The following is a 21,943-nucleotide window of genomic DNA, read 5'->3' on the forward strand; positions in this document are numbered from 1 at the left end:
TGTTCTCACGTATCTTGCATTGATGTAGAAAATCCAGTAGCTTGTCACCGTAAGCCATCAGAGAAGGGCAGCGTGTTTTGCTTTCTTCACCATCAGCAGTTCTATTATTATTATTATTAATTATTATTATTTCTTAAATATAAATATAAAGGTGTTCTGTACAACGTTCCTCTTTCCTTCCTTCCTTTTTCATGGCAGTGGCACTGAGTCCTGGGACTAGGGCAGTGACATTTGCTCTGTAAAACCCTCTATGGGGGAACTCAATGCCTTTAACTTGAAGAAATTGAAGCAAGCATCTTGGTTAGCATTATAGACAAGACAACTGTACTTGAGAAACATTCCACATTTCACTTTGGGAACATAAATTCTTTTTTTTTTCCCCTTGTGTTATTAGGTAGAGGTGAGTTGGTCATTTCTCCTTGTGCTTTGGAACTAAATCTTTACAGCTTGAGTCATTCTAAGGGAAAAGGTTCTCCCACATAAATGGGACAGGTCTGGGGTCTTCCCACCAAAACACGATATGCAGCAAGCACAAGAACAGGGGTGCCTGCCCTAGAAAAGCACCATGTCACCTTTTTTTGCTCCTTTTAGCAACAGAAGTGGTTTATATCCCTACATCCTGTCTCACTTGCCACCACCTTACTTAAAAAATCCAGGAAGGTTCCACTGGTGGAGACAGCTGCCTAGCTGCTGGGATTTGGAGTTCCTTCATTATTCCTTGGCTACATCCTGATTGCAATAATTAAAAAAAAAAAAATCTCTTTTCTCTGTCTTTCTCTATTATATATATATTTATATAGATAGATATAGATATATACACATATATATATACACACATACACACGCATATACAATTATATATATATGTATATATATATTTAAAATCATATATATAATCTTTTCTGTCTGCTTTGCCTACTGCTGGCAGTGGGAGCTGACTTTGAGCAGTCTCTTCTGAGGTACCAGGAGGAAAAGCCCCCATGAGCTTCTGTACACGGCCGCCCTCTTAGCACTGGTACTGAATGTGCTGGTGCTGGTGGACTTTGCCTTCCACATGCGAGTGGGTGTGGGTATGGATGTCCGTGTAAATCTTCGGGTACATTTTGGATGCCATGGCTGGAGCGAGCGCAGGCCCTTGGGACAGTAAATGCTGCTGCTGGGCGACGTATTCCTCATAGTTTATGGAGGAGATGCAGTCTTTGTCTGGGACCTGGGAAACACAGATCCTGTCCCGGGGCTGCGGCCGGTGCACAGGGGCAGCAGCTGGTGGGGAGCAAGGTTTCTTCTTGGTCTGGCAAAGCCACAGCAGGATTGTCCCAAAGATGAAGACCGCCCCAGCAGGGATGCCGATGATCACAGGCCAGGGAAGGCTGCTGGCTGAGGAGGGGGGCACAGGTGCACTCGGAGGCTTGGGATCTGGATGGACATCGTGGCAGGGAAGAGACAGAAAGAGTTAATTAAAAGCAGGCAAGGTAAATTTGAAACAGATGTCACACTTGAGCTGGTTTTGTACAGGCTGTATGGCAACTCTGCCAGACTAAGTAACGAGGGAAAAATCAAGCCAGCACATTGGACTTGGTAACTGCTGTGCTTTTCAGTGCTCCTGGAAGGACAAGCAACTAATTTTCTTTGGTGTAGGGGAAGGTCTTTGGGGATTTTTTAACTTATCCAAGCTGTAATGGATGTACATATACTAGAGCCAGCCCAAGAGTCTCCTAACACCTTCACTCTGTGATGGCATGGGCTTCTCCGTCCAGATGGAAGCACACAACACATGGCATGCCAGTACTATCTCCATGTCAGCAGCACAATTTGATCACATAGAGCCACAACATGCTGCATGCTTGCCTTTACTGAGCATATCTGTGTCTGAACAGCTTTAGACATACTTTAGTGATAGTGGAGCTACTAAACTATGCTCTGCCAGGGCAGGAAGCAAGAATTTGGTGTTCTGGAGGGGTTGTCTTGAGTTTCTTGTGTAGCTGAGAGAAAGGTCAAAAATCACAAGTGAGCTGATGTCTTCTCCTTGGTGCCCAAGCAATAGGGAACTAACATTTCACTTGCCCAACTATTGATGCCAAATAGCCTCCTTCTCTACTAATTTATTTGGAGCTACTATTGGCTTTCCATGGGCAGCAAACTCATTTAAGAAAGGCAATAAGGCAATAAGAAAGGCTCCAGACAGCATCTTTCACAGCTGCCTTCCCCCTAATCTCTGTGCTGTTGGCAGCCTGCACCTTCCTGAGCAGTCACTCTGGTTTCACAGCCTGATCTCTCGATTTATAGACCCCAAAGGAGTACTGGGCTAGGACCCCAGCTATCAAAGTCCCTTCCTAGATAGCTACCAGCTGTTGCTTTCAAAAGCCCTGAAAAATACCTAGGTGCAGAGTTCAGCCTGCAGGGTGACATTCAGAAACTTAGAAAACCGCAGGCTATCCAAACAGCCCAGAATGTTATTTTCAAACATATATCACTTAACTTTCAAGCCAAACTTCTTTAAAATACTCATGTCTTTTTCTCTCCTTGACAAACAATTCAATGGCTAGTTTGAAATATTAAATATATACCATGTGGCTTCTTTGAAGTCAGGAGGACGTGTACTGCTGACCTCAATAGAGAAAACTTTCATCCAACACTGGAAATTACAGACTAATTTAGTCTGGAGGGGACTCTGGAGGTCATCTGGTCAACCCCTTGCTCAAACCAAGACAGGATCAGGGAAATGACCATCAGCTGACCATGAGAACAATAGTCTTTACATTGTTTGGCAGAAATCTGCTGGGCTAACTCAGAAGTGTTTTGATATTCAACCATACTATTCTTCTAAGCTGTCTATGTCAATTCTGCTAGATTTATGAGCAAAGTTCTGTTTTTCTAACTCATGGCCTTGCAACCACATTTTTGCTTCTGAGGGCAAGCTGGGTTCTCCTTCTCTGTTATTGCCAATAACAGCAGGACTGCGGGCGCTGGTTCTGGTATGAGGCCTCATTATAGTGCCATTCAAATCAATGGAAAGTCTCCCACTGATTTCAGTGGGAGCTGGATCAGGCTGTTGTAGTTTGGAAACTTCCAGAGGCTTTGAGTTATATCCCACCCACACAGCTTTCTGCTTCACACTGGCTTTCTAGTTGGAGTTTAGTCCTAAATCTAAGTGATGCAGAAGAAGGTGCTAAGGATGAATTGAATTTTTTTCTCTTACTTGGCAACATGCTGTTGGTGTCTAAATTCATGTTGCTGACTTTTGATGACTTCTAAGATGCAGAGTGTGGCAAGTATAGAGCAAAAGTAGCCATGGTAGCTTAGTTATAGGAGTCATTTTTCCCACTACATACACAAAAAAAAAAAACAGTCCTAATACTCTGGGAGAGTTTATGGTCTCTGTCTCTTACTGATATCTTGACCAGTGACATCGCATTAGATCTGACAGCTAAAATGTTCTGATACTGGCTCCAGCCCCTGCATTTTCTTATCTGTGTTGGCCTTGTGCAGGTAAAGGGACGGAAAAGCAGAAAGATGGATTTTTGTTATAAAGGTGGTGGTTCTAAAGCTAGATTCACATGTCCAAATGAGGCAGAAGGAGATTCTCCTTTCAATAAAAATATTTATTGGGCAAAACTAAATGAAGTAAATGATAAAGTGAAGATGGTGTGCCTGAAATACACAGGATATAGCCTCAGCTGGACACAGACACCAGCTCTGAGGCCTGCGGAGAGCAGGAAGCAGCAGTGAGTTTGGTACAACGTTCCTCAGGGGATCTTTGGGTAAGAATTTAACTAATCAATCATTCCCTCTTTCACATTCATTCATTTCCTTTTCTTGTGACCAGGACAGTTCTTATTCTTCTCTCCTTTTATGGGCTTGCATCATTGTTTTCTTTTATCAGTAAAGCAATACAAGTAAGAACAAGAGAAAGGAGAAATGTCAGGGAATGGGGCTGCAAATTGTGCTGCTATTCAGTCCCCCTCTCACCTCCTGCACCCTCTTGCTGAACCCTGCAACTGCAGTATGATTTCCAGATCCTGCATTGTATTTCACCCTGCTGGAATTGTTGATCCCCATGGATGGCAGAAAAGGAACCATCAGCAAGAGAAATTCAGCAGGGGTTGATTTAAATCAGGGCTCACATATTCTTAGTAGAATTGGACTAGCTTAAATCAGCACAGCATCACTGAGGCTCATAGAGAACAACAGGTAATGCATTACTGAATACCAAAACATAGGATACTGATTCAGACTGGGGAAATAAAAGCACAACTCACCTGGCAGGACTGTGAGAAAAGCACTGCGAAAACTGTAGCCCATGGTGTTTGCCCCTAAGCAAATGTACATGCCTGCATCCTCTTCCTTGGCTCGAGTAATCATCAGTTTGTTCAGGTAGGAGCCATCGGGACGGGACCAGACCTCCCCCGTGGGTAGCACAACAAACTTCTGTCCCCCGACATCAATGGTAGAGTTGTATTTGCTCTCTGTGCCATACTCCACCCGCTTCAGCCACTGGATGACAGGTTTGACATCACTGCGGACTTTACACTGGAAGGATGTGGTCCCACCGTAGTCTACCGTTGTGTTGACGGGGTGTGTCCCTGTCAGGATGGGCTTGGATCTCGTTCTCTCTGCACAAAAACACAAGGAGCTCCATGGAAAATGGGGTTTGCCAACCTGATTAACTCGTGATTCCAGAACCATTGCAAAAAGATGTAGAATGCATGCAAAAAATTGTCTAATCCAACTCTCTGCCATACAGTAGGCTGAGATCTCAGCTGAATTTCCCCAGTCCCATTTCCCAGGCTGCAAGTATGAGAAAGAGCTAAAAGAGGTCATCCTTCCTTGTACTCCCACTAAAACATATCTCAGGAAATGCATCCCAGCAAGATGCGATCTTAATGATGCACCTGCACCTACAGAATGTTTGAAAGGTTGCAGAGGAATATAAATGGTTTGAAATTAGCCAAAAGAATAAAACACTTTTGGGATTAAATTTGAACAATACAGCAGGTCTGAACGTGAATTAAGTGGTTTATCTAACTGTAAATGTGTGATTCCAATGATGTCTTATCAATGTCTTATCAATGTCTTATCAATTATCAGTAGAACTATCTGAAGGGAAGATGTAAAGAAGACTTCCATTTCTCACTCAAACTTTGTTTCACGTCTCAGCTAATGAAGGAAACAAGATGGTAGGAAAGGAAATCAAACACAAAAGTTCACAAGACCATGCCTTCCAGCATGATCATAAGCCATAAGTTGTGTCAATATAACGTAAAATCAAAAGAAAACTAAATTCCTGATTCCTAGGAATATTAGGATCTTATTTTGGTGGCAGCATCACAGAAACAAGGACAAGGATTTACTGAAAACTTCTTTCCTAAGCACAGAGAGAAATGATGGTATCACAGTGGGTGGTAACTGCTGGCAATCATCAACCACTTTTGAAGGCAAAACACTGCTGGATTGATCGTGTAACACAACAGCTCCCACCAGCTCAGGCTTTGAGGTGACAGCAAGGAACAATGGACCCTCTTTCAAAAAAGTCAGGGTACTGTCAACAATGAGAGCTCTAAAGATGTGCCTGGGAAACAAAAATACCACCAGGGTCTCCATAGGACTACAAGCAGAAATCACAGCTGGGGAGACTGAGACTCAGATAAGTAGGATGGGTTTAGGAGTGGAGGCTCAAGAAAAAAAAAAGAAAAAAAAAAAAAGCAGGAAATTGAATGAAACCTGAAATACTCCACAGAATGATGTTAAAAATAGAAAGATGTCTGAAGACTGCTTAATGCCCTTATCTGCCTGACTCTGGTTCCAGCTTTCGTTACTGTTTTCACTCCTAGCCAGCAAAAGCTAATGAAAACAAAGGTTACATACATCTTTAAGTTGATAAAAACCAAGATAAACAGGGACACAGAAAGGGGTTTGTTCCTGGTGCTGTCTGGTTTTGATGAAGTGAAAATGCCACAGCTGCCATTAGGATGGGGCTTGATTCATTTCCCTGTCTCTGCTCCTGGTTTTAGTGTAAACACATGTTTTTACTGTCTCCACACAGCTGCATCTTTATCAAATCCAGATGTCTAGCAGGTTTGTGCCTTCAGAGCCCAACGGAGCTCCCCACATGTGCTTTTAATTCCTGTTATTCTAGAGAAAGGACTTATCAGAGACCAGATCTTTACCTTTAAGAACAATCTTTCACACTGGGATAAACTTTCTCATGCTAAAACACATGCACAGACGGACGAACAACATGCTTTCCATGTGGCTGGAAATAGTCCTTCGTGCCCCTGCTCCTCATTAATGAAGGATATTGTATCTTCCTCCACTCTGCTCATCTTCTTCTTCAGCTGGCTGTTCCATAGTCATTTCCATGACAGTTTATGATGATGTCATAGACAAGGCATGATGATTTAAGAATAAGAGTTCTACTTTGGTAGACTTAGGTAGCTTTGAGTATAATTTTCTTCAGTAATAATAGGGGAAACAGGAGATTAGAGGCCAAAAATCAGAATATTAGACGGTAAGTGGAACAATTTACTCTACTACATCACAAAGTAAGGTAATCCCCCACAGCTCATCTTCTAAGGGCTGAGACTGAAGATACACACAGGACTTCAGTGGAATTTTAAAATTTTGTTAGCATCTCATTTGTATCCACCTGAACTTTCATATGTCTAAATGCTTTTAAAAATCTGGCCCTAAAGCCGTGTCTGGCTAATCAATCTAGTCATAAGATTTCTGCTCATTCCCTTGGGAGATTTCTCTAATGAAGTGAGTCTCTTATTACAGATGTCTAGTGTAAATTTTCAGTTGCTTGGTTTCACTTCACTCTGATAAAGTAATCCGGACCATCCTAGTATTTCCACCCCTCCTCTATGGCCCTCTGTGAAGTGTCTTCTTGGTAAGTTCTCATTTTGCTCTTAAACTGACTGTCAGCAGTATGGGGTTGAATTGGTCAGTTGTGAACTTATGCCATGTGAGTGATGTCAGAGATGACAGTTTCCTAAGACTTTCTCTTTATTAAGGAACTTCTGAACTGTATTATTAACACTCTGTCTTTTTCGGATGTTAGGTTTATTCTAGTTTCAACAACATTTTCTCTGATGGTTCCTGTTGGTATTTCTAACACTTACCCAAGTTTATATCCAGCTGTCAGCACTACATCCTCAAAACCATGCTCTCTTAACTCAGCCAGCCCCTTTCTGATAGCTCCCTCCCCCCCTTTCCACCATAGAGGCTGCACTTACGGATCACTTCAACTTTGTAAGTCGCATTGATCTCCCCAACTTTGTTAAACACTCGGCAGGTGTATTTCCCACTATCCTCTGGCTTCAGATTCTTCAGGTTCAGTGTCCACTTCTTCTTCTTGTTCTCCCCAGTCTCATGGGGCATGAGGGGCTTATTGTCCTTCAGCCACGTGATGTCAGGCCGTGGGTTGCCGCTGGCCACACACTTCAGACGGATGGAGCTGCCGACAGGACGGGCGATGACTCTGCGTCTCATCTTTGCAGGCTGGGTGAACCTGGGCTGGGCTGCAAAAGGCATGAGCAATTGACTCCAGTGAGCATAAGGCATATAAAGCAGGATGCTACTGTCAAACATTATGGCCAAATTTTCTCAAGAGGCACTCAGCAGCACCATACAAGGCATCTCATATTCCAGCTCATATAGAAAGCACTATCCAGTCTGATGCAGTCGAGTGTCTAGAGGACTGCTATGAATACATTAGCCTCATGCATGGAATAACCCCAGAATTCCTCAGTGTCCCTAAGGCAACTGAGTCAAAGAATCTCACGAAATAATACTAGAATCATGCTAAAGGCAAAATGTGACCCCTCAATCACATTATAATTGTTAACATATTCTATGCCAGAAATGCAAGACCTTAGCTAAGACCAAACAAAAAAGCCACAGATTCCTGTTAAGCTGGCAATTTTCTCAGTCCTTTGGTTGTCACTTATAGCTTCATTTTTTGAAGACGTTTTTGCCTCTTAGTTCTCACTGGCTTTTGTGGAACTTGGGAAGGGTCAACAACTTTTCAAACTGTAACGCAGTCTTAGAAGTGAGCAAGACATTTGAACAATCATCTGAACTAAAAGGCATCAGATCCACTGAGTATTAACTTACGTAGCATTCATGTTGAAAGAGCCAAAGGAATCACACAGAATCACAGAATCACAAGGTTGGAAACGACCTGCAAGATCATCTAGTCCAACCACCCTCCCATTCCTATTAGTACCACAAGCACTAAACCATATCTTGTAGCTCCTCATCCAGACGCCTCTTGAACACTACCAGGGATGGCGACTCCACCACCTCCCTGGGCAGACCACTCCAGTGCCTGACCACCCTTTGAGAGAAAAAGTTTCTCCTAATATCCAACCTAAACCTCCTCTGGTATAACTTCTGGCCGTTTCCTCCGGTCCTACTATTTGCCTGGGAGAAGAGGCCAGACCCTTTTGCACCACAACCTCCCTTCAGGAAGTTGCAGAGTGCCATGAGGTCTCCCCTGAGCCTCCTCTTCTCCAGACTAAACAATCCCAGCTCCCTCAGCTGCTCCTCCTAAGATTTGTGCTCCAGACCCCTCACCAGTTTCGCTGCCCTTCTCTGGACACGTTCCAGGGCCTCAATGTCTTTCTTGTAGTGAGGGGCCCCAAACTGAACACAGTACTCGAGGTGCAGCCTCACCAGTGCTGAGTAGAGCAAACACAACACATGGAAACAAACAAAACACATGGAAATATACAATAAAAGAAAACTTGAGTCAACCTAATGCCCATCCATCCCCAGTACTATGAAGCAATATCTGCTGGTGGAGAGAATCATGGGATAAGATAAAGTTACCCCGATTTAGGATCGAAATAACTAGTATTCCTAGAAACAGTGACAAGAACACCAGAGAAATGTGAGGTCCCTCACCTGGCAAAATCTAGAATTTATGCCCTCAGATTTGGATAAGAATTCCAGAAGGAAAAGAAGTGGCATCTTCATACCTTGGTAGCTTTAGTAATACTGGTGAGGATCTTCCTATAAAATCATGAGTTGGTCTAATTAATCAGTAGAAAGAAAAAATGCTTTGCTTTGCACGCTTTTAAGACACTTAATGCTATATGATTTGTTGCAAGGCAAAAGCTTGAAAATCCAAAAGAAATTACAGCTTTTCTTGTATTTCCTTTCTTTGCTTGGAGAAAATGAAAAACAGAGAATGATTGGCCATTGGCTTGGACATGCCCATCAACCACTGCAATTAGAGATCTACAACATCAGTAGAACACAGCACATCAAAGCAAGCTGAGAAGGTTGTACTTCAGATATTGGGGAAGTTTGCTACAGGTGGGACTACCTACTATAGAGTCAGCCCTGCTGCCCAGCAACGGGCAGAAGCTCCAGGATGTGCATTATAGTGGAGAATTGATGGATGGAGGAGGTTAGTTTGCAGCTTCCTCTCTCCATGCATCTGCAAATTGCAGACACTGCCCTCCGAGGTCTGTGACCCTGTCCCCTGGTGCTCTCATCCACCTGCAGCCTTGACCTACAGATCTTCCTCTCAGACGAAGACACCCTTTGGCATTCCCCTCTCTCAGAGTCTCTTTCTTTAGGAGAAACCATCTGCCTCTGCAGCCTCCTCTCGCCCTCCTTGACTGTCATTTTGGGTCCCAGCCATTTCATGTTATTTCAAACTCTTGCTGAGAAATGCTTTGCTCTCCATACAGAGACTTTCATGTGTAATCTAATGAACTGGAGCAACTCTGGCTCTGAGAATCCTTGCCATGACAGCTGAGCAGCAAGTGTGACATACTAACCTGCACAGCTCCTCGTGCGTAAATAACCCCCTGCACAGCTCCTCCTGTGTAAATTTCTGGGTATTCCCTTGAGGATTTGCTGCAAGAGGAGGCTCCCTTCCACCAAAACAATTGGCCTCTAGAGGGGAAATTAACCCCATCAGGGCTGAATATTAGGAATGACTGCAAGCTCAGGCCTTTCCCCTCACCCTTTCCTGCTTCCACAGCAGTATTTTGGGACATGATCTCTGTGTTCAGTAAGAGTGGTGCAAAAGAGAAACTTTCTCCCCAGAAGCAGACCTATAACATTTCTGTATTTTTCTCCTGCTCTGATTCCCATAAATCTGTCTGAAGTTTTGCACTCATCTCTCATGCAACGTTGCTCAGATACACACTAAGCTACAAGTAAAGCTAAACTTGTTTGGCTCTTTCTCTTTCTTGTTCTGTTTAGGGACGGTTAAGTGATTATGCGCTCTCAAAAGCTACTCCAGCCTGCATGCAATATGCTGAAATCAGATCCCATTTACACAGCCCTGAATGCTTCCTTGATAAAAGCCTGAATTGGACGAGTTTAGAAAGGACAGTTGACAAAAAAGGAGAAAAAGACAGACACACACATAAGAGAGAAAAAGAGACTCAACAATCACAAAGGAGATGGAGAGAGAAGCGGCACTGTGAGACAGAAAAGGTCTCCTTTGAGTTTGTGCTGGTAAATGTCCGTCCCTAGATCTGTACCATTTACAGAAGTTTTGCTTGTTGGAGAGCCAGAGAAGGTCATTACAAAGTGCCCCTGTATTATTTATACTTCATTGCTTGTTCTGTTCCACATCGCTTGGTGTTTGCTTCATAAACATGAACAGCACATTTGTACAGTATAAATTATGCCAAGCACAAGATCAAGGGAAAACATGAGCAGATAGGGACAAAGAAACAGTGTTGTGCATGGGTTTCTTGCTGAAACCTGTTTACCATGAAGGTTCAAGCTAATGAAAATGAAATGAAGCAGAAGGTTATGAGCACAAAGAGCTGGGAAGGAGTACAGCTATCTCATCTCCCTAGATAACAAGTCTAGGTGGTTAGCTAAAACATGCAGTCTGCTGTGATCTGCCATGTATACCTCCACATAGTGATAGTGCTGCTTCAAGCTTTCCTGATGCTTAGAAATCATCCTATGTACTAATAATATGTACAGAAATAATCCTATGTACTACCAAGCACTGAAGTACTTTCAGATCTTTAGGATAAGAGCTCAGTCATTTGTGGGAAAATGAGGACAGGGGTATCTATCTTTTCCTACTCTTGTTGGGCAGGCGCTTTCCCCAGTGATTTCCTTCCACAATGGTAGCTGGATGGCAAGCTGGGGCAATCACCAAGTTTCCTCTCTCACTTCTCCAGTGCCCAAGACTCTGCAAACACCAACTGCAACTTCGCTCATTCTCTTCCTGAAACCCACAGATACACACTGACTGTTTATTATTTGAGCATCTGCAGGGAGAACTCACTCCATTTGCTCTGCCTTTTCCTTTCTTTCTGCAACTGAGAAACATGCTGTGTGAACAACACTGAACAGGACCAGAAGGAAAATACACACTGTTCCTTACCCCATTGCTTCCCAGAATGATCTTCATATTCTCCATTAGAGCCTTCAGGTGTCTGGCTGTTCTTTCCTGAGCTGGTGTCATCTGCAACAGAGAGGAAAGTGAAGATGTTAGGAAGATCTCCTGCAGTGCAGCAGTGTGATGAAGGGAGTTTGCATTTCCTCCTGCAGGCACCGTGAAGCTGAAAGGCACTTGACATACATTTGGCATTCATATCCCGGCATGTACAGCTTAGCCAGTTTAGTAAACAATTTAGTTGCTGCTTTATGAGCTTTTCGGCAAGCAACCAAAGCAATGGGAGATTAATCAATGTTTCCATTAATAGCTAACAAAAGACTCTTTGTTTATGTTTACAGGTTGCCATTCTCTAGGAGGAGCCGATCTGTTGTACCTTCTATGCAAATAATGGTATAAGTCAAAATTACAGATAATTAAACCTGGGAGGTGATGAAGGCTTATGTGATCAGTAACACAGAGAGCACAAGCAATGGAATTAGGGCCACTAATTTGCCTTTCAGTTTCCATACAAAATCAGGAAAGCAAGCAGGTTTGCTGAGGGGTCAAATGAGCCCTCAAGGGATATCAAACACAAAGATAGGGCTGGTCAAAGCATGGAAAAGTTTTATGTATACATGTATGTTTAAAAAAAAAAAAAAAAAGAAATTAAGGCTGCCCATCCACCTATAGCAATGATACAGTTCTCTGCCCCTAATCACTTCCTATTATTGGCACAGGCTGCTCAGGGAGGTGGTGGGATTACCTTCCCTGGAGGTGTTCAAGAACCTTAGAAATGTGGCACTGAGGAACATGGTCAGTGGGCAAGGTGGGGATGTGTCAGTGGCTGAGCTTGGTGATCTTAATTGTCTTTTCCAACCTTAATGATTCTATGATTCTAAGTGTGTGTAATAAAGCCAGAACTAAAGTCTTCATCTCTGTGAGGGCAACTTGGTAGGCAGAGAGAGGTCAGAGGAAGGCAGGATCTACCTTAGTAAGAACTAGCAGAACTACCTCTACAGCAGTGTAAAATGCCAGCAAGAGAAGTGGAAATGCCTAAGCTAAGAAATGAATCCCTCTGAATGCTCAGCTCCTCAAACTCATAAGAAAAAATAATTCAGGCAAAAGAGAGAAAATTCTTTACTAATCTCTGCAGTGGAGAGAAAAAGCTCTGTATTTTTTTAAATATTTTTTTAATAGAGAGTTGTATATGCAAAATGTGCAAAGAGTAGAACTGTTCTTTATAATTACTTCAGAAGATGCAATGGGCTTAAACAGTGGCATATAAACTTGCATGTTGGCTTTGTGAGTGAAGTCCATAGCTATAACCCCATCCTCAGCCCAGTTTCCATTAGTTTGGAAAATCACCCTGTCTCCTCAACATGGGGCACTTTATGCTGCCACATGGTTGGCTCTCATTTCCTGCTGTCTCTTAAGCAGCGAAGCAGCAGTGCCATAAGGGTTTGTCTCCCCTCACCCCGGCAGATTTTTCTCTTCTCCTCGTGGTGACTTCGGCACGGTTCCCCCCAGAGGTATGTGCAGCTGTCACTTCGAGGGGTAAAGAAAACTTTCAGGGCCGCAGCACGCCGTGCCCTTGCTCTGGCAGCTCGCTCTGGCCGCCCGCCCTGTCCCACCTCCCTCACCCTTCGCCGTCCCTGGAATCCCAGAGGCTTTCCTGGCTGAGCAGTGGGGAAGCAGCGTGAAACGCAGCCACGCTCAGCAAACAGCCTTGGCAAACTGAACGCAGGCAGTACAAATTTACCCATTATATATGGTGGCTTGCTTATGATGGATTGCGTCCTTTCAGTTAAAATACTGAACGGATTATTTTCTGGTGCTTGTACAATTTTTCTCATAAATACCAGTTGGGCTGTGAATGAAATTCTGGATGCTCCATGGCAGAGAATTTAGTAAATCCTTTAGTACCATTATAAAAATGTATTGGGTAATGAAGAAGAAATGAAAAGTATGGTCAGAGATGTAGGAATCCTGCATACTGTTAAGCTGCCGAATATCTTAAAAGTGGCTAAGGCCTTTAAGTGGTGATGTCCTGTCAGTTATATCTTAATCCTCTCCAGCTCAGTGTACAAAGAGCAAGGCAGCCTCCCTTGCCTCCTGCCTCATGTTACAATATGTCAGCCCATGTGCACTCCTCCTGCCTGCACACCAGGACCGACTGGCATCCTCAACACCTCTTGACATGCTGCCAAGCTTTTGATGTCAATAAAATTGCCCTGAATCTGTTTGATCTTTTGAAGATGCCTCTTGGGTTGTTATCCCACCAAATCCCAAACTTGCAGAGTAACTTACCAAACCCAGAGAAAATCGTTTTGGGGGAAGAGATTGGGATAGCTTATGTCACCACAGTGAGCATATGAAACAAATACTTTGGCAGGGTAGCAAGAAGTAGCCACATGCATTTAGGTTTGTTGGTTTAGATCCACTGGAACCAGTTTCATGCTTGTTAGGAATGTGGCAATGTTAACAACAAAACATAGCATAAGACTTAGGTGGAGTGGAAATGTCGTAAACATGGAAACTTGTGTAGAATAGAACTACTTCTCCTTCCCAGACCCAGAGGTGCACAATGGGTGAGGGGATGCTACTGAAATCTCTGTTCCAGCTGCAAGAACTGCAAGAAAACCTGAGAACTGCGAAAAAAAAAGAAAAAAAAAAATCTGATTTATGAAATACTGGATGGAACTCAGCAAAGCTCATTTGGGAGTGATTCCTTGAAACAAGGGAATCTCAGTGCAAGCTTAAAAGTGTGAGCAAGCCAGGAGAACAGCCAGTAATATAACAATAAAGCATTAACCTGGGATGAGAGTACCCCAGGGTCAAGTCCTTCTGCATTCACAGTCACATTTGAACCTCCTCTCCTGCACCTTGGGTGACTGTCTTAAGCACGGAACTGTGGTACCAGAGAGCCAAAACGAAGCGCATTATTTAAAAAGTGGAACAGAAAAGCAGGAGATAGATATCTCAGGAACAATCTTCTTATGGATGAGCCCTGTTTAATTCAGATATATCAATGAGATTTGACTTCCACCTGACACAACCACATCCAAGTTAGCATTGCTTACATAAGAAGTGTCTGTTCTTCCCTGTTTTGAAGAATTTCCTTATTAGACAGAGATTGGGCCTCAGAAAACAAGTCTCATTCAAATATATATGATCAGCATGTAAAGAATGAATTGGTAACCAAAATCATGAATCTTAGCTATATTCAAAAAAGACCTAATAAACTGATTGCTTATTCAAACTTTTGTCACTTCCCACAGAGGCAGCCAGGTCAGGGTGATAAGAACACACACAAAAAATCCAGCAGCAGCCAAAGGGCAGTGAAACCAGCTATGCAGCAGGGCCAGCCTTGCTGCCAGCAGATTACTGCAAGAGGCAGTGCTAAGAAGGATGAGCTGATGAAGTTTCCTACGAGCTCCCTTTTCTGTGACCTATATAGGAAGGTCATCCTGTGCTGGACATCTTGGACACTATCACAGGGTTAGGAGAGCAGCCAGTTGGAAGACTAAGTGGAAAACCTGCCTTGAAAAATAATCACTGACTAATTTTATGTCACAAGTATCTTGAGGGTAGGAAAATACATGCTGTGCACATGATTTGGGTGTCCTCTCTCTACAAGCTGTTTTTGTGGTGTTAGAAAGCTCGAATAATTTGTCAAGAAACCTTAGGTGGAAGATTCCCATATCAGGTCAGGTGACAAACTATCGTATTATGTCGGGTGATAAACTTGGAGACAAGGGACAAACCTACGTAGCCCCCTTCCCCTCCAAGTATCACACCTGGCCATTAAAGGTTGGGTCAGAATGGGTCCAAAGGCACCCAGTTGTTCAGGAATGCCGTCCCAGTGCTGCCCCCTCAGCTGCTGCCCCCCAGGATGTTGTTCCAAGTTAGCTCCCAGGTTGAGATGCCACGGGTTGGTATGGGCTGGGGAAATGTTGGGTGTTGGGTGGGGTGAAAGGGGGATCGTGAGCTTGTTTCTGTATGAGATTTGATGCATCTGAGAGTATGAAGCCTCAGCTATCAGTGCTGACGTCATGGCCAAATTGCTCTTTCACACTCCAGAAAGCATGATGCTCTGTGCATACTGCCTGTCATGTGTCCTCCTGGTTGATTTCCTTTCACAAAACAGGTTAGATTTCTTCAGACAGGGATTTCTGTATGTAACCCCATCAGCTGACAAATGGGATCCTATGGGACAAAGAGCGCCATATAAGCAGAGTATGGTTACCATTTATTACCACAGCAGAATTGTTCCACTGACTCTTAAAAGTTAAAACAAATGGAAAATTCTGCATAATGATCTGACTCCAAGAGGAGCTGATGGGAAATACTCACAGGCTGTTACTGAGCCAGGATCAAATTTTATTTACCCACAGACTTTCTGGGGATGCTTCATGTTCTAGCTGAATGGGCATGACTTGTTTTCAGACCAATACCATGTTCTGAGCACCCATCCCCAAGTCAAAACATCTCAGTTTTTTATGAAACAAAACTCTAGCCATAATGTTTCTCTATGATTCACAAAGTTGCTTTAATTTGTTATAATGCAAGGCCAGTCTCTGCTCTGACTTGATGTGACCAGCTTTGGAGCCTTTGATGTCAGAGGCCTTGAAAGCCCCATTTCGCAGATGAGCCAGCTTTGCATAAATAAACAAAGTGACCTCTGAACTGGAGCCTGAGACGGGAACACACTTCAAAGCCCTAGGGGAGGCACTGGGGGGCTAAAGGGGGGAGGGGGGAAGGGGGCAACAGGGAATGAAGCGATCAGCATGCATCATTAAGGCAGCCCCTACTCAACACTCAACTGCTGCCCAACAAGGGGTGCAAATGAGGGAGGGAGTGAAATGAGGGGGAAAGTGATGCAATCCAGTCAGGCTTGAACAATTAGAAGGAGGCCTTTTCTCATGGATGAATGAAAGGGATCTCTCTGAACTCCAGCTTTAGGTGCTCTCTCTCGCACTTACTTAGGTGCACCATATTTGCACATGGTGTTTGTGCCCCAACTTTGCTGCTGCAGAGGCCCAGTAAATGACAAACAGTTGGCTGTGGATGGTGGGTCTTGGGCCTTCCTTGGAGTTAGATCAGAATTTGTTATCATGAACTTAACCGTAAAATTAAGGGGTGAGAATAGACCAGTAAGTGTTTGGACTCCTTTCCCAGTAGTCCTGGCAGCAGACAGGATAAAGAACTTAGAAGAAAGCAAGTGCAATCTGAAAAAGTCTGTATCTACAGTTTATCTCAGATAAATTCAGGATTTCCTGTAGTACTGTCTGAAATTTAAAGGGAAACACAAGGGTAAGATCATTCTGTTTTACTGAGCCTCCTGCTATCCTAACAGGTTCAACTGATGCCCACGTAAATGGTCCATGAGGTATGCATGTAGACAGGCAGTAACAACTTTATCACAGGGTTTGCAGGGATTAAGGCACTTGCTTTCCCCAGATCTCCTTAATGCGGATTAACACTCCAGGTTTCACTTAGAATTTCAGCTGGTATTAACTCCCAATGGTCAGAGAAATGAGTACCAGACTACTGGCTAGTGCATGATTTCAATCTGAAAGCTACTTACGCCAGCTTCCAGGATTTCATCACTTACCTTGTGATATTTGGGGATTCTAAAGAACTTTGATCCTGGCATGAGATTGCTTGAGAATTTCAGGGCTTGTTTGTTATTGATTTGCAGTCTGTGACTGCAAAGAAGAATTCTGCATAAATATACCTGAAGACTTGGAAGGAAGAAAACATTGATTTTTGAGATCTTGTGACCTTTTTAATTGCCTCGTGTTTTTTTGTTTTTGTTTTTGAGGCCTGGATTATGTGTTTAGGTCTCATGAGTCCAGTGATCCATAGGTGAATTCAAAGCCTGACTTGAAATCACAGCAAGGATTAAAAAGCAAAATTTGTACCTCAGCTAATCCTGAATTTACTCACATCACTAAGGTTTAATTTAGCAAGCTTTCTCTCTGAACACTCCTTTATGCTAGAGTCAGATAGGAAAAAAATCCAATGAATTCATCCCACTAACATAAACCTGGTTTAAATCTTAGGTGGTATTTTGAATATTTTTTCATAGTTCCTCCAGCAACCCTTCATTTCATGCTTGCCACTCCTTAACCTGCCTACTACTATATTAACAGTGTCATCCACTGTATTAACAGTGCTGATGCTATGAAAAGGCAGGAAATGTGTTTAGAATTTATTTGGAAGGGTGCAGTGAAAGCAAAGTGATCAGGAATTTTTGGAGCAATGAAAAAAAGTCTCCTGGAGGAAACCCCTTTCCTTGGGCCCAGCCAAACTAAACCCCTGAAGATGAAAAAGAAGAAACCCACTCAGAGGAGCACATAGCCAAGGAACACTCTAGCTATTTTTATTTATTTTATTTTTTTTATTAAACAAAAAAATATATGTTACTGGCAGAGAATTTGCCTCTGTAATGGGCACTGTAGACTTTACTGCTTATTGCCTTTGGTTTCAGTTGGGCCAAAAATAACCAGAGCTACTGGTACTAGAATTTCCCGAATATTTAGATTATATATGTATAAAGTATGGTTTGTGCTAGTGGCTTTTTTGGTATTTTCATCTCTGGTCAAATTCATGGGAATTTCCATTTTAAAAAATTCATGGATTTCACTTCAGCCTCAGTACTGGGAGTTTCTCTATAAGCAAGATGTGCTGAAAAGAATCCTTTGCAGCCCACCTCATGAATTCAGCAGGGACACCACAGGCTACAGCCTATAGCCTACAGCCCTGGCTAGGAAATGAGGACACCCAACTTCTGTCCCTTCCTACAATTCCACTTCTTTAATCTATACCATTCCTCACTGTAGATGACAAAGCTCTTAGTTGTTATCTATTGCTGCAACCCACATCTCAAGAGGTGAACATACATTAGGAGCTTTAAGACCAAAGAAAATAGAACCATTCTACAGAATAAAAGAAGGAGGGACTATGGTGTAGAATAAACATGACAGAGCCAGCTTATTTGATGTCTTGATACCAATCTAGCTTCAGGCACAGGCAAACCTATTCTGCTTCTCCGGACAGCAGCCCACAGGGAATCTAGCACTGCTATGCATGAGCTGCTACCAGCACCTGAGCTAACTCTTTTACCACCAATTCCTTCTTTATACAGCAATCCTCTGCTGAGTGTGCAATGTAGGCATATCCCCAAAGAATGCTGTGGTTTATAGTTTAAGCTTGATTTAAAAAACTTTGGTTTGGAAAGGGATCACATATTTCCTTAGAGAAGTAAATGTGTAAAGAGGAGAGATGGAATTTCAGAAAGAGTGGGCTATTTTAGGCACACGTAAAAGTATTAATGCACAAATAATGAGATGTGGAATGAAAGTATTTAAATTTCAGCATATAAGAGAGCTTCTCAAAAGGGGTATCTACTGGACTATGTCACCTAGAAAAATCAAAAGTTTATTTCCTTCAATTTTTGGAACATCTGAGATTTAAAATTGTAATGGTCTACCTATGGCTGAACTAGAGATTTTATGAATCCATTGGCAAATGTTGGATCATCTAGTTCCCAAAGCATGCTGTAGTAACTTCTCCATTGTATATAACTGTATGATCACGATAATTGTATGATCAGCAAGAACGAAAATGCTCAACAGAAAATAATGTTTATGACAAAAAGACCTTGAGGATCCAAAGAAAAAAACACCCTTTACTAGTGGCTGTATCCATACAGAGGAACTTCAGAGATGTTCTGAGCTCCTGATGAGACCTGCCCTGGGCATACCATGCTCATCTGTCCCCTTCGCTTCTCTGTACCTGGGTCAGGTTTTCACCCACTTTAATTCTGCACCCCTCTTCCTCAATCACTTTCCATACTGCTGTAGAGGGAGAAGCCTTCCTGAAGATTGGGTTCTTGCCTTGCTCTTTGTGGCCCATTATTACCCACAGAACTCATTAAATCATCTGAGACATTCCCAGCCATGGAACATCTGCACACGAGGATGCTCAATCTACTGCTGTAACCACACAAAGAACCACAAGGGGCAATGGCTGGAGTCACTCATGGAACCACTGCAATTCTCTGACCTACCATTATGACAATTACAAAGGCAATCAGAGCCCTTCTGCCACACAGACTTCTCCAGACACCAGGACCTCCCGCCTGCATCCAGGTCTCCATTCCACAGGAGACAAGAAAATAACTCTTCCTTTTTGTTCTTGTTGTTGAGGTTACTTTTTTTATCAGCATGCTACACCATACACAGACAGTAGCTCCCAGAGCTCTGCACCGCAGGCACCAGTCTGCGGTTAAGCTCTTGATCTACTGCTGGTGAGGATGAAAGGACAAAGGAATCAGAGAACAAGACAAGTGGTTAGGCTTCTGCCTTGTCACCAGCATTTTCTGGGCATGAAATATCAGCACCAAGCAAACAGCAGTTACCAATCAACTCCTCCAGCCCTTGAATAACTTGAGAATGTCTTCCAGTGTTTTTAAATCATTACTTGTACCATGACAATACCAAGGATTTCTTAGAGACAGGTTCCCATTATATTAAATACTGTTCACACACAGAGCAAAAGACAGTCCCTGTTCAAGGTTTTTTGTCTCAGTACTGCAAGCATGGAGTGGATGCAGAGTATATTAAAGTTTGCCAATAATATTTTTTTTAGGCTGCAGTCATTCTGGCCTGCTAGGGGAATGATGATTTCTCATCGATTCATAGAGTTGAGAAACTAAGTTTAATTTATACTATCAGTCAGTCCAATATCTGAATTTACAACAATTTTGTAATTACTTATATTAATGAATCATTTGTTACTTACCTTAAGTTTATAAAAATGGCATATTTCATTTGGTTTACTGTTGTCTGACAAGTACATATTTTTTAAATAGTCTCTCCTTTAGAAATCAGCATTCAAGTTAGGAGTGAGGAGGAGAAGGTTAGGTTGACATCTACCTCTTCTCCCTGAGTGCAAAGGGATGATGGAGGGGTCCTCAGCCATGTACAATGGGTGCCAAAAATGAGGTGGTATGAACGCTCCACCCAAGAACATTGGCCAAAATTCCATCCTCAACAATCCTAAACTGCTTAGGGTTGGGGGAGGGAGACATGCTACTAAAAGGACTAATGCAAGGTTAATGATAAGAAGATTACAGCAGAGCCAAGGATAAACTGCTAAGACCTGGCTCTCAGCTTTGTATTTTAACTACTACGCAGCTACTGTTCTTCACATAAAGTTACCTCTATCCTTCCCCTTCCTAGTAGTGCTGATTGATGTTCATTATTTCCTTTACTGAGATGTGTATGAACATCACTGATACGTACTGAATCTCCCTGAACTTTCATGTGGTCAAAACAGCCAGCTCCCAGAAATTTCCAGAGGGGCTGCTGGGAAAGAGAAGTCAGACATGTCAGTGATTGAGTGCAATAATTATTTTTAGATGGCATTCATGGTCAAACAAAAATAATCAATCATACAGTCCTGACCCTTCCAAACACTGAGCTAATTCCTTGGTGTGCAATTACCTAATCCATCACAATGAACTGGGAATTGCAATTCTGAATGATACAGATAGGAATGTGAATCCAGCTGTTTCTTCAATGCCAGTATGAAAATTATTTAAACATCATTTTTGGGCTTGCATATTTCACAGTCTATTGGTGTAAAGGGAAAATATCTCCTATGGAAGAAAATTAAACATCCTATGCAGTAGAGCTATTACGAAAGGAAGCTAAGCCCTAGAGAGAACTGCTGCTTAACATCTTTGATGGGAAAACTGAGTCCCCTGTCTCTTTGCTTGAGGCAGAAACTCACACCTCATCAAGATCCATCAATAGCATATTAAGTTTAACTTTGATTTCAATAATAGCACCTGTATGTGTTAAAAGTGCTATGAAATGGGTAGAAGATGATGGTTTTCAACTGGACTTTAAAAGAACATAATGAAAAGGAGTGTTTAAGTTTTTAGTTATATGCAGTAAGACACGGAACATTGGTATGGAATCTTTTGCCTCAAGTTTCAGGAATAAAGAGATCTCCTATTTCACAAAACAGTCCACGCGTAATAAATAGAATTCCATAAATGATGTCATCTGCAACCGTCATCACCTCAACAAGCTACAGGTCTCTGAGCAATATCAAATATCTTTTGATAAATGAACTTTCTAGAGGACACAAGTAAACTACTCAGATAGTATTAAAAAAGGCATTGGAAAAAGTGGAGAAGAAAATCAAATTTTGGTAGTTTTTTGTGTTCAAGGTTGATTTAACCTTTGTTAACAAAATGATATGGAGCAGTGCAACAGCAATACAGCAGTGATGTAACCTTGGCTTTTCACACTATCTCTCTGATCACTATAGTTTTCAGCATGAGAAGAAACTAAAAAAACCTGGAACTTTGGGTTCTGATCATGAAAATACAAAGTACCCTCAGTGCCTGACGATGTCAAACAGTCATTTGATATTCTCTCCATAGGCTGTCAAATACATAATTTTATTACTTCTCCGTGATGTTCAATGAATGGTTGCATATATGTCTGGTCATTGTCTGACTAATAATAGCAAGGAGCAAAATGTTACCACTTTCACAAT

At 42.5% G+C, this 21,943-nt stretch overlaps 1 protein-coding gene across 1 annotated transcript in view; it reads right to left on the minus strand.

The window, feature by feature from the left end:
- Positions 1-1,006: 1,006 nt before the first annotated feature.
- The window catches only part of FGFRL1 (fibroblast growth factor receptor like 1), a gene marked incomplete at both ends in the record, with an annotated part of 160,522 nt that continues 139,585 nt past the window's right edge, over positions 1,007-21,943 (minus strand). The window contains 4 exons of the mRNA XM_079534441.1: positions 1,007-1,416; positions 4,260-4,613; positions 7,236-7,520; positions 11,372-11,452. Of these exons, the coding sequence (XP_079390567.1) occupies positions 1,007-1,416; positions 4,260-4,613; positions 7,236-7,520; positions 11,372-11,452 (1,130 nt within the window). The remainder of the gene's footprint in view (positions 1,417-4,259; positions 4,614-7,235; positions 7,521-11,371; positions 11,453-21,943) is intronic.

This window comes from Tetrao urogallus, assembly GCF_951394365.1.
Source record: "Tetrao urogallus genome assembly, chromosome: 4".
Lineage (NCBI taxonomy): Eukaryota > Metazoa > Chordata > Aves > Galliformes > Phasianidae > Tetrao > Tetrao urogallus.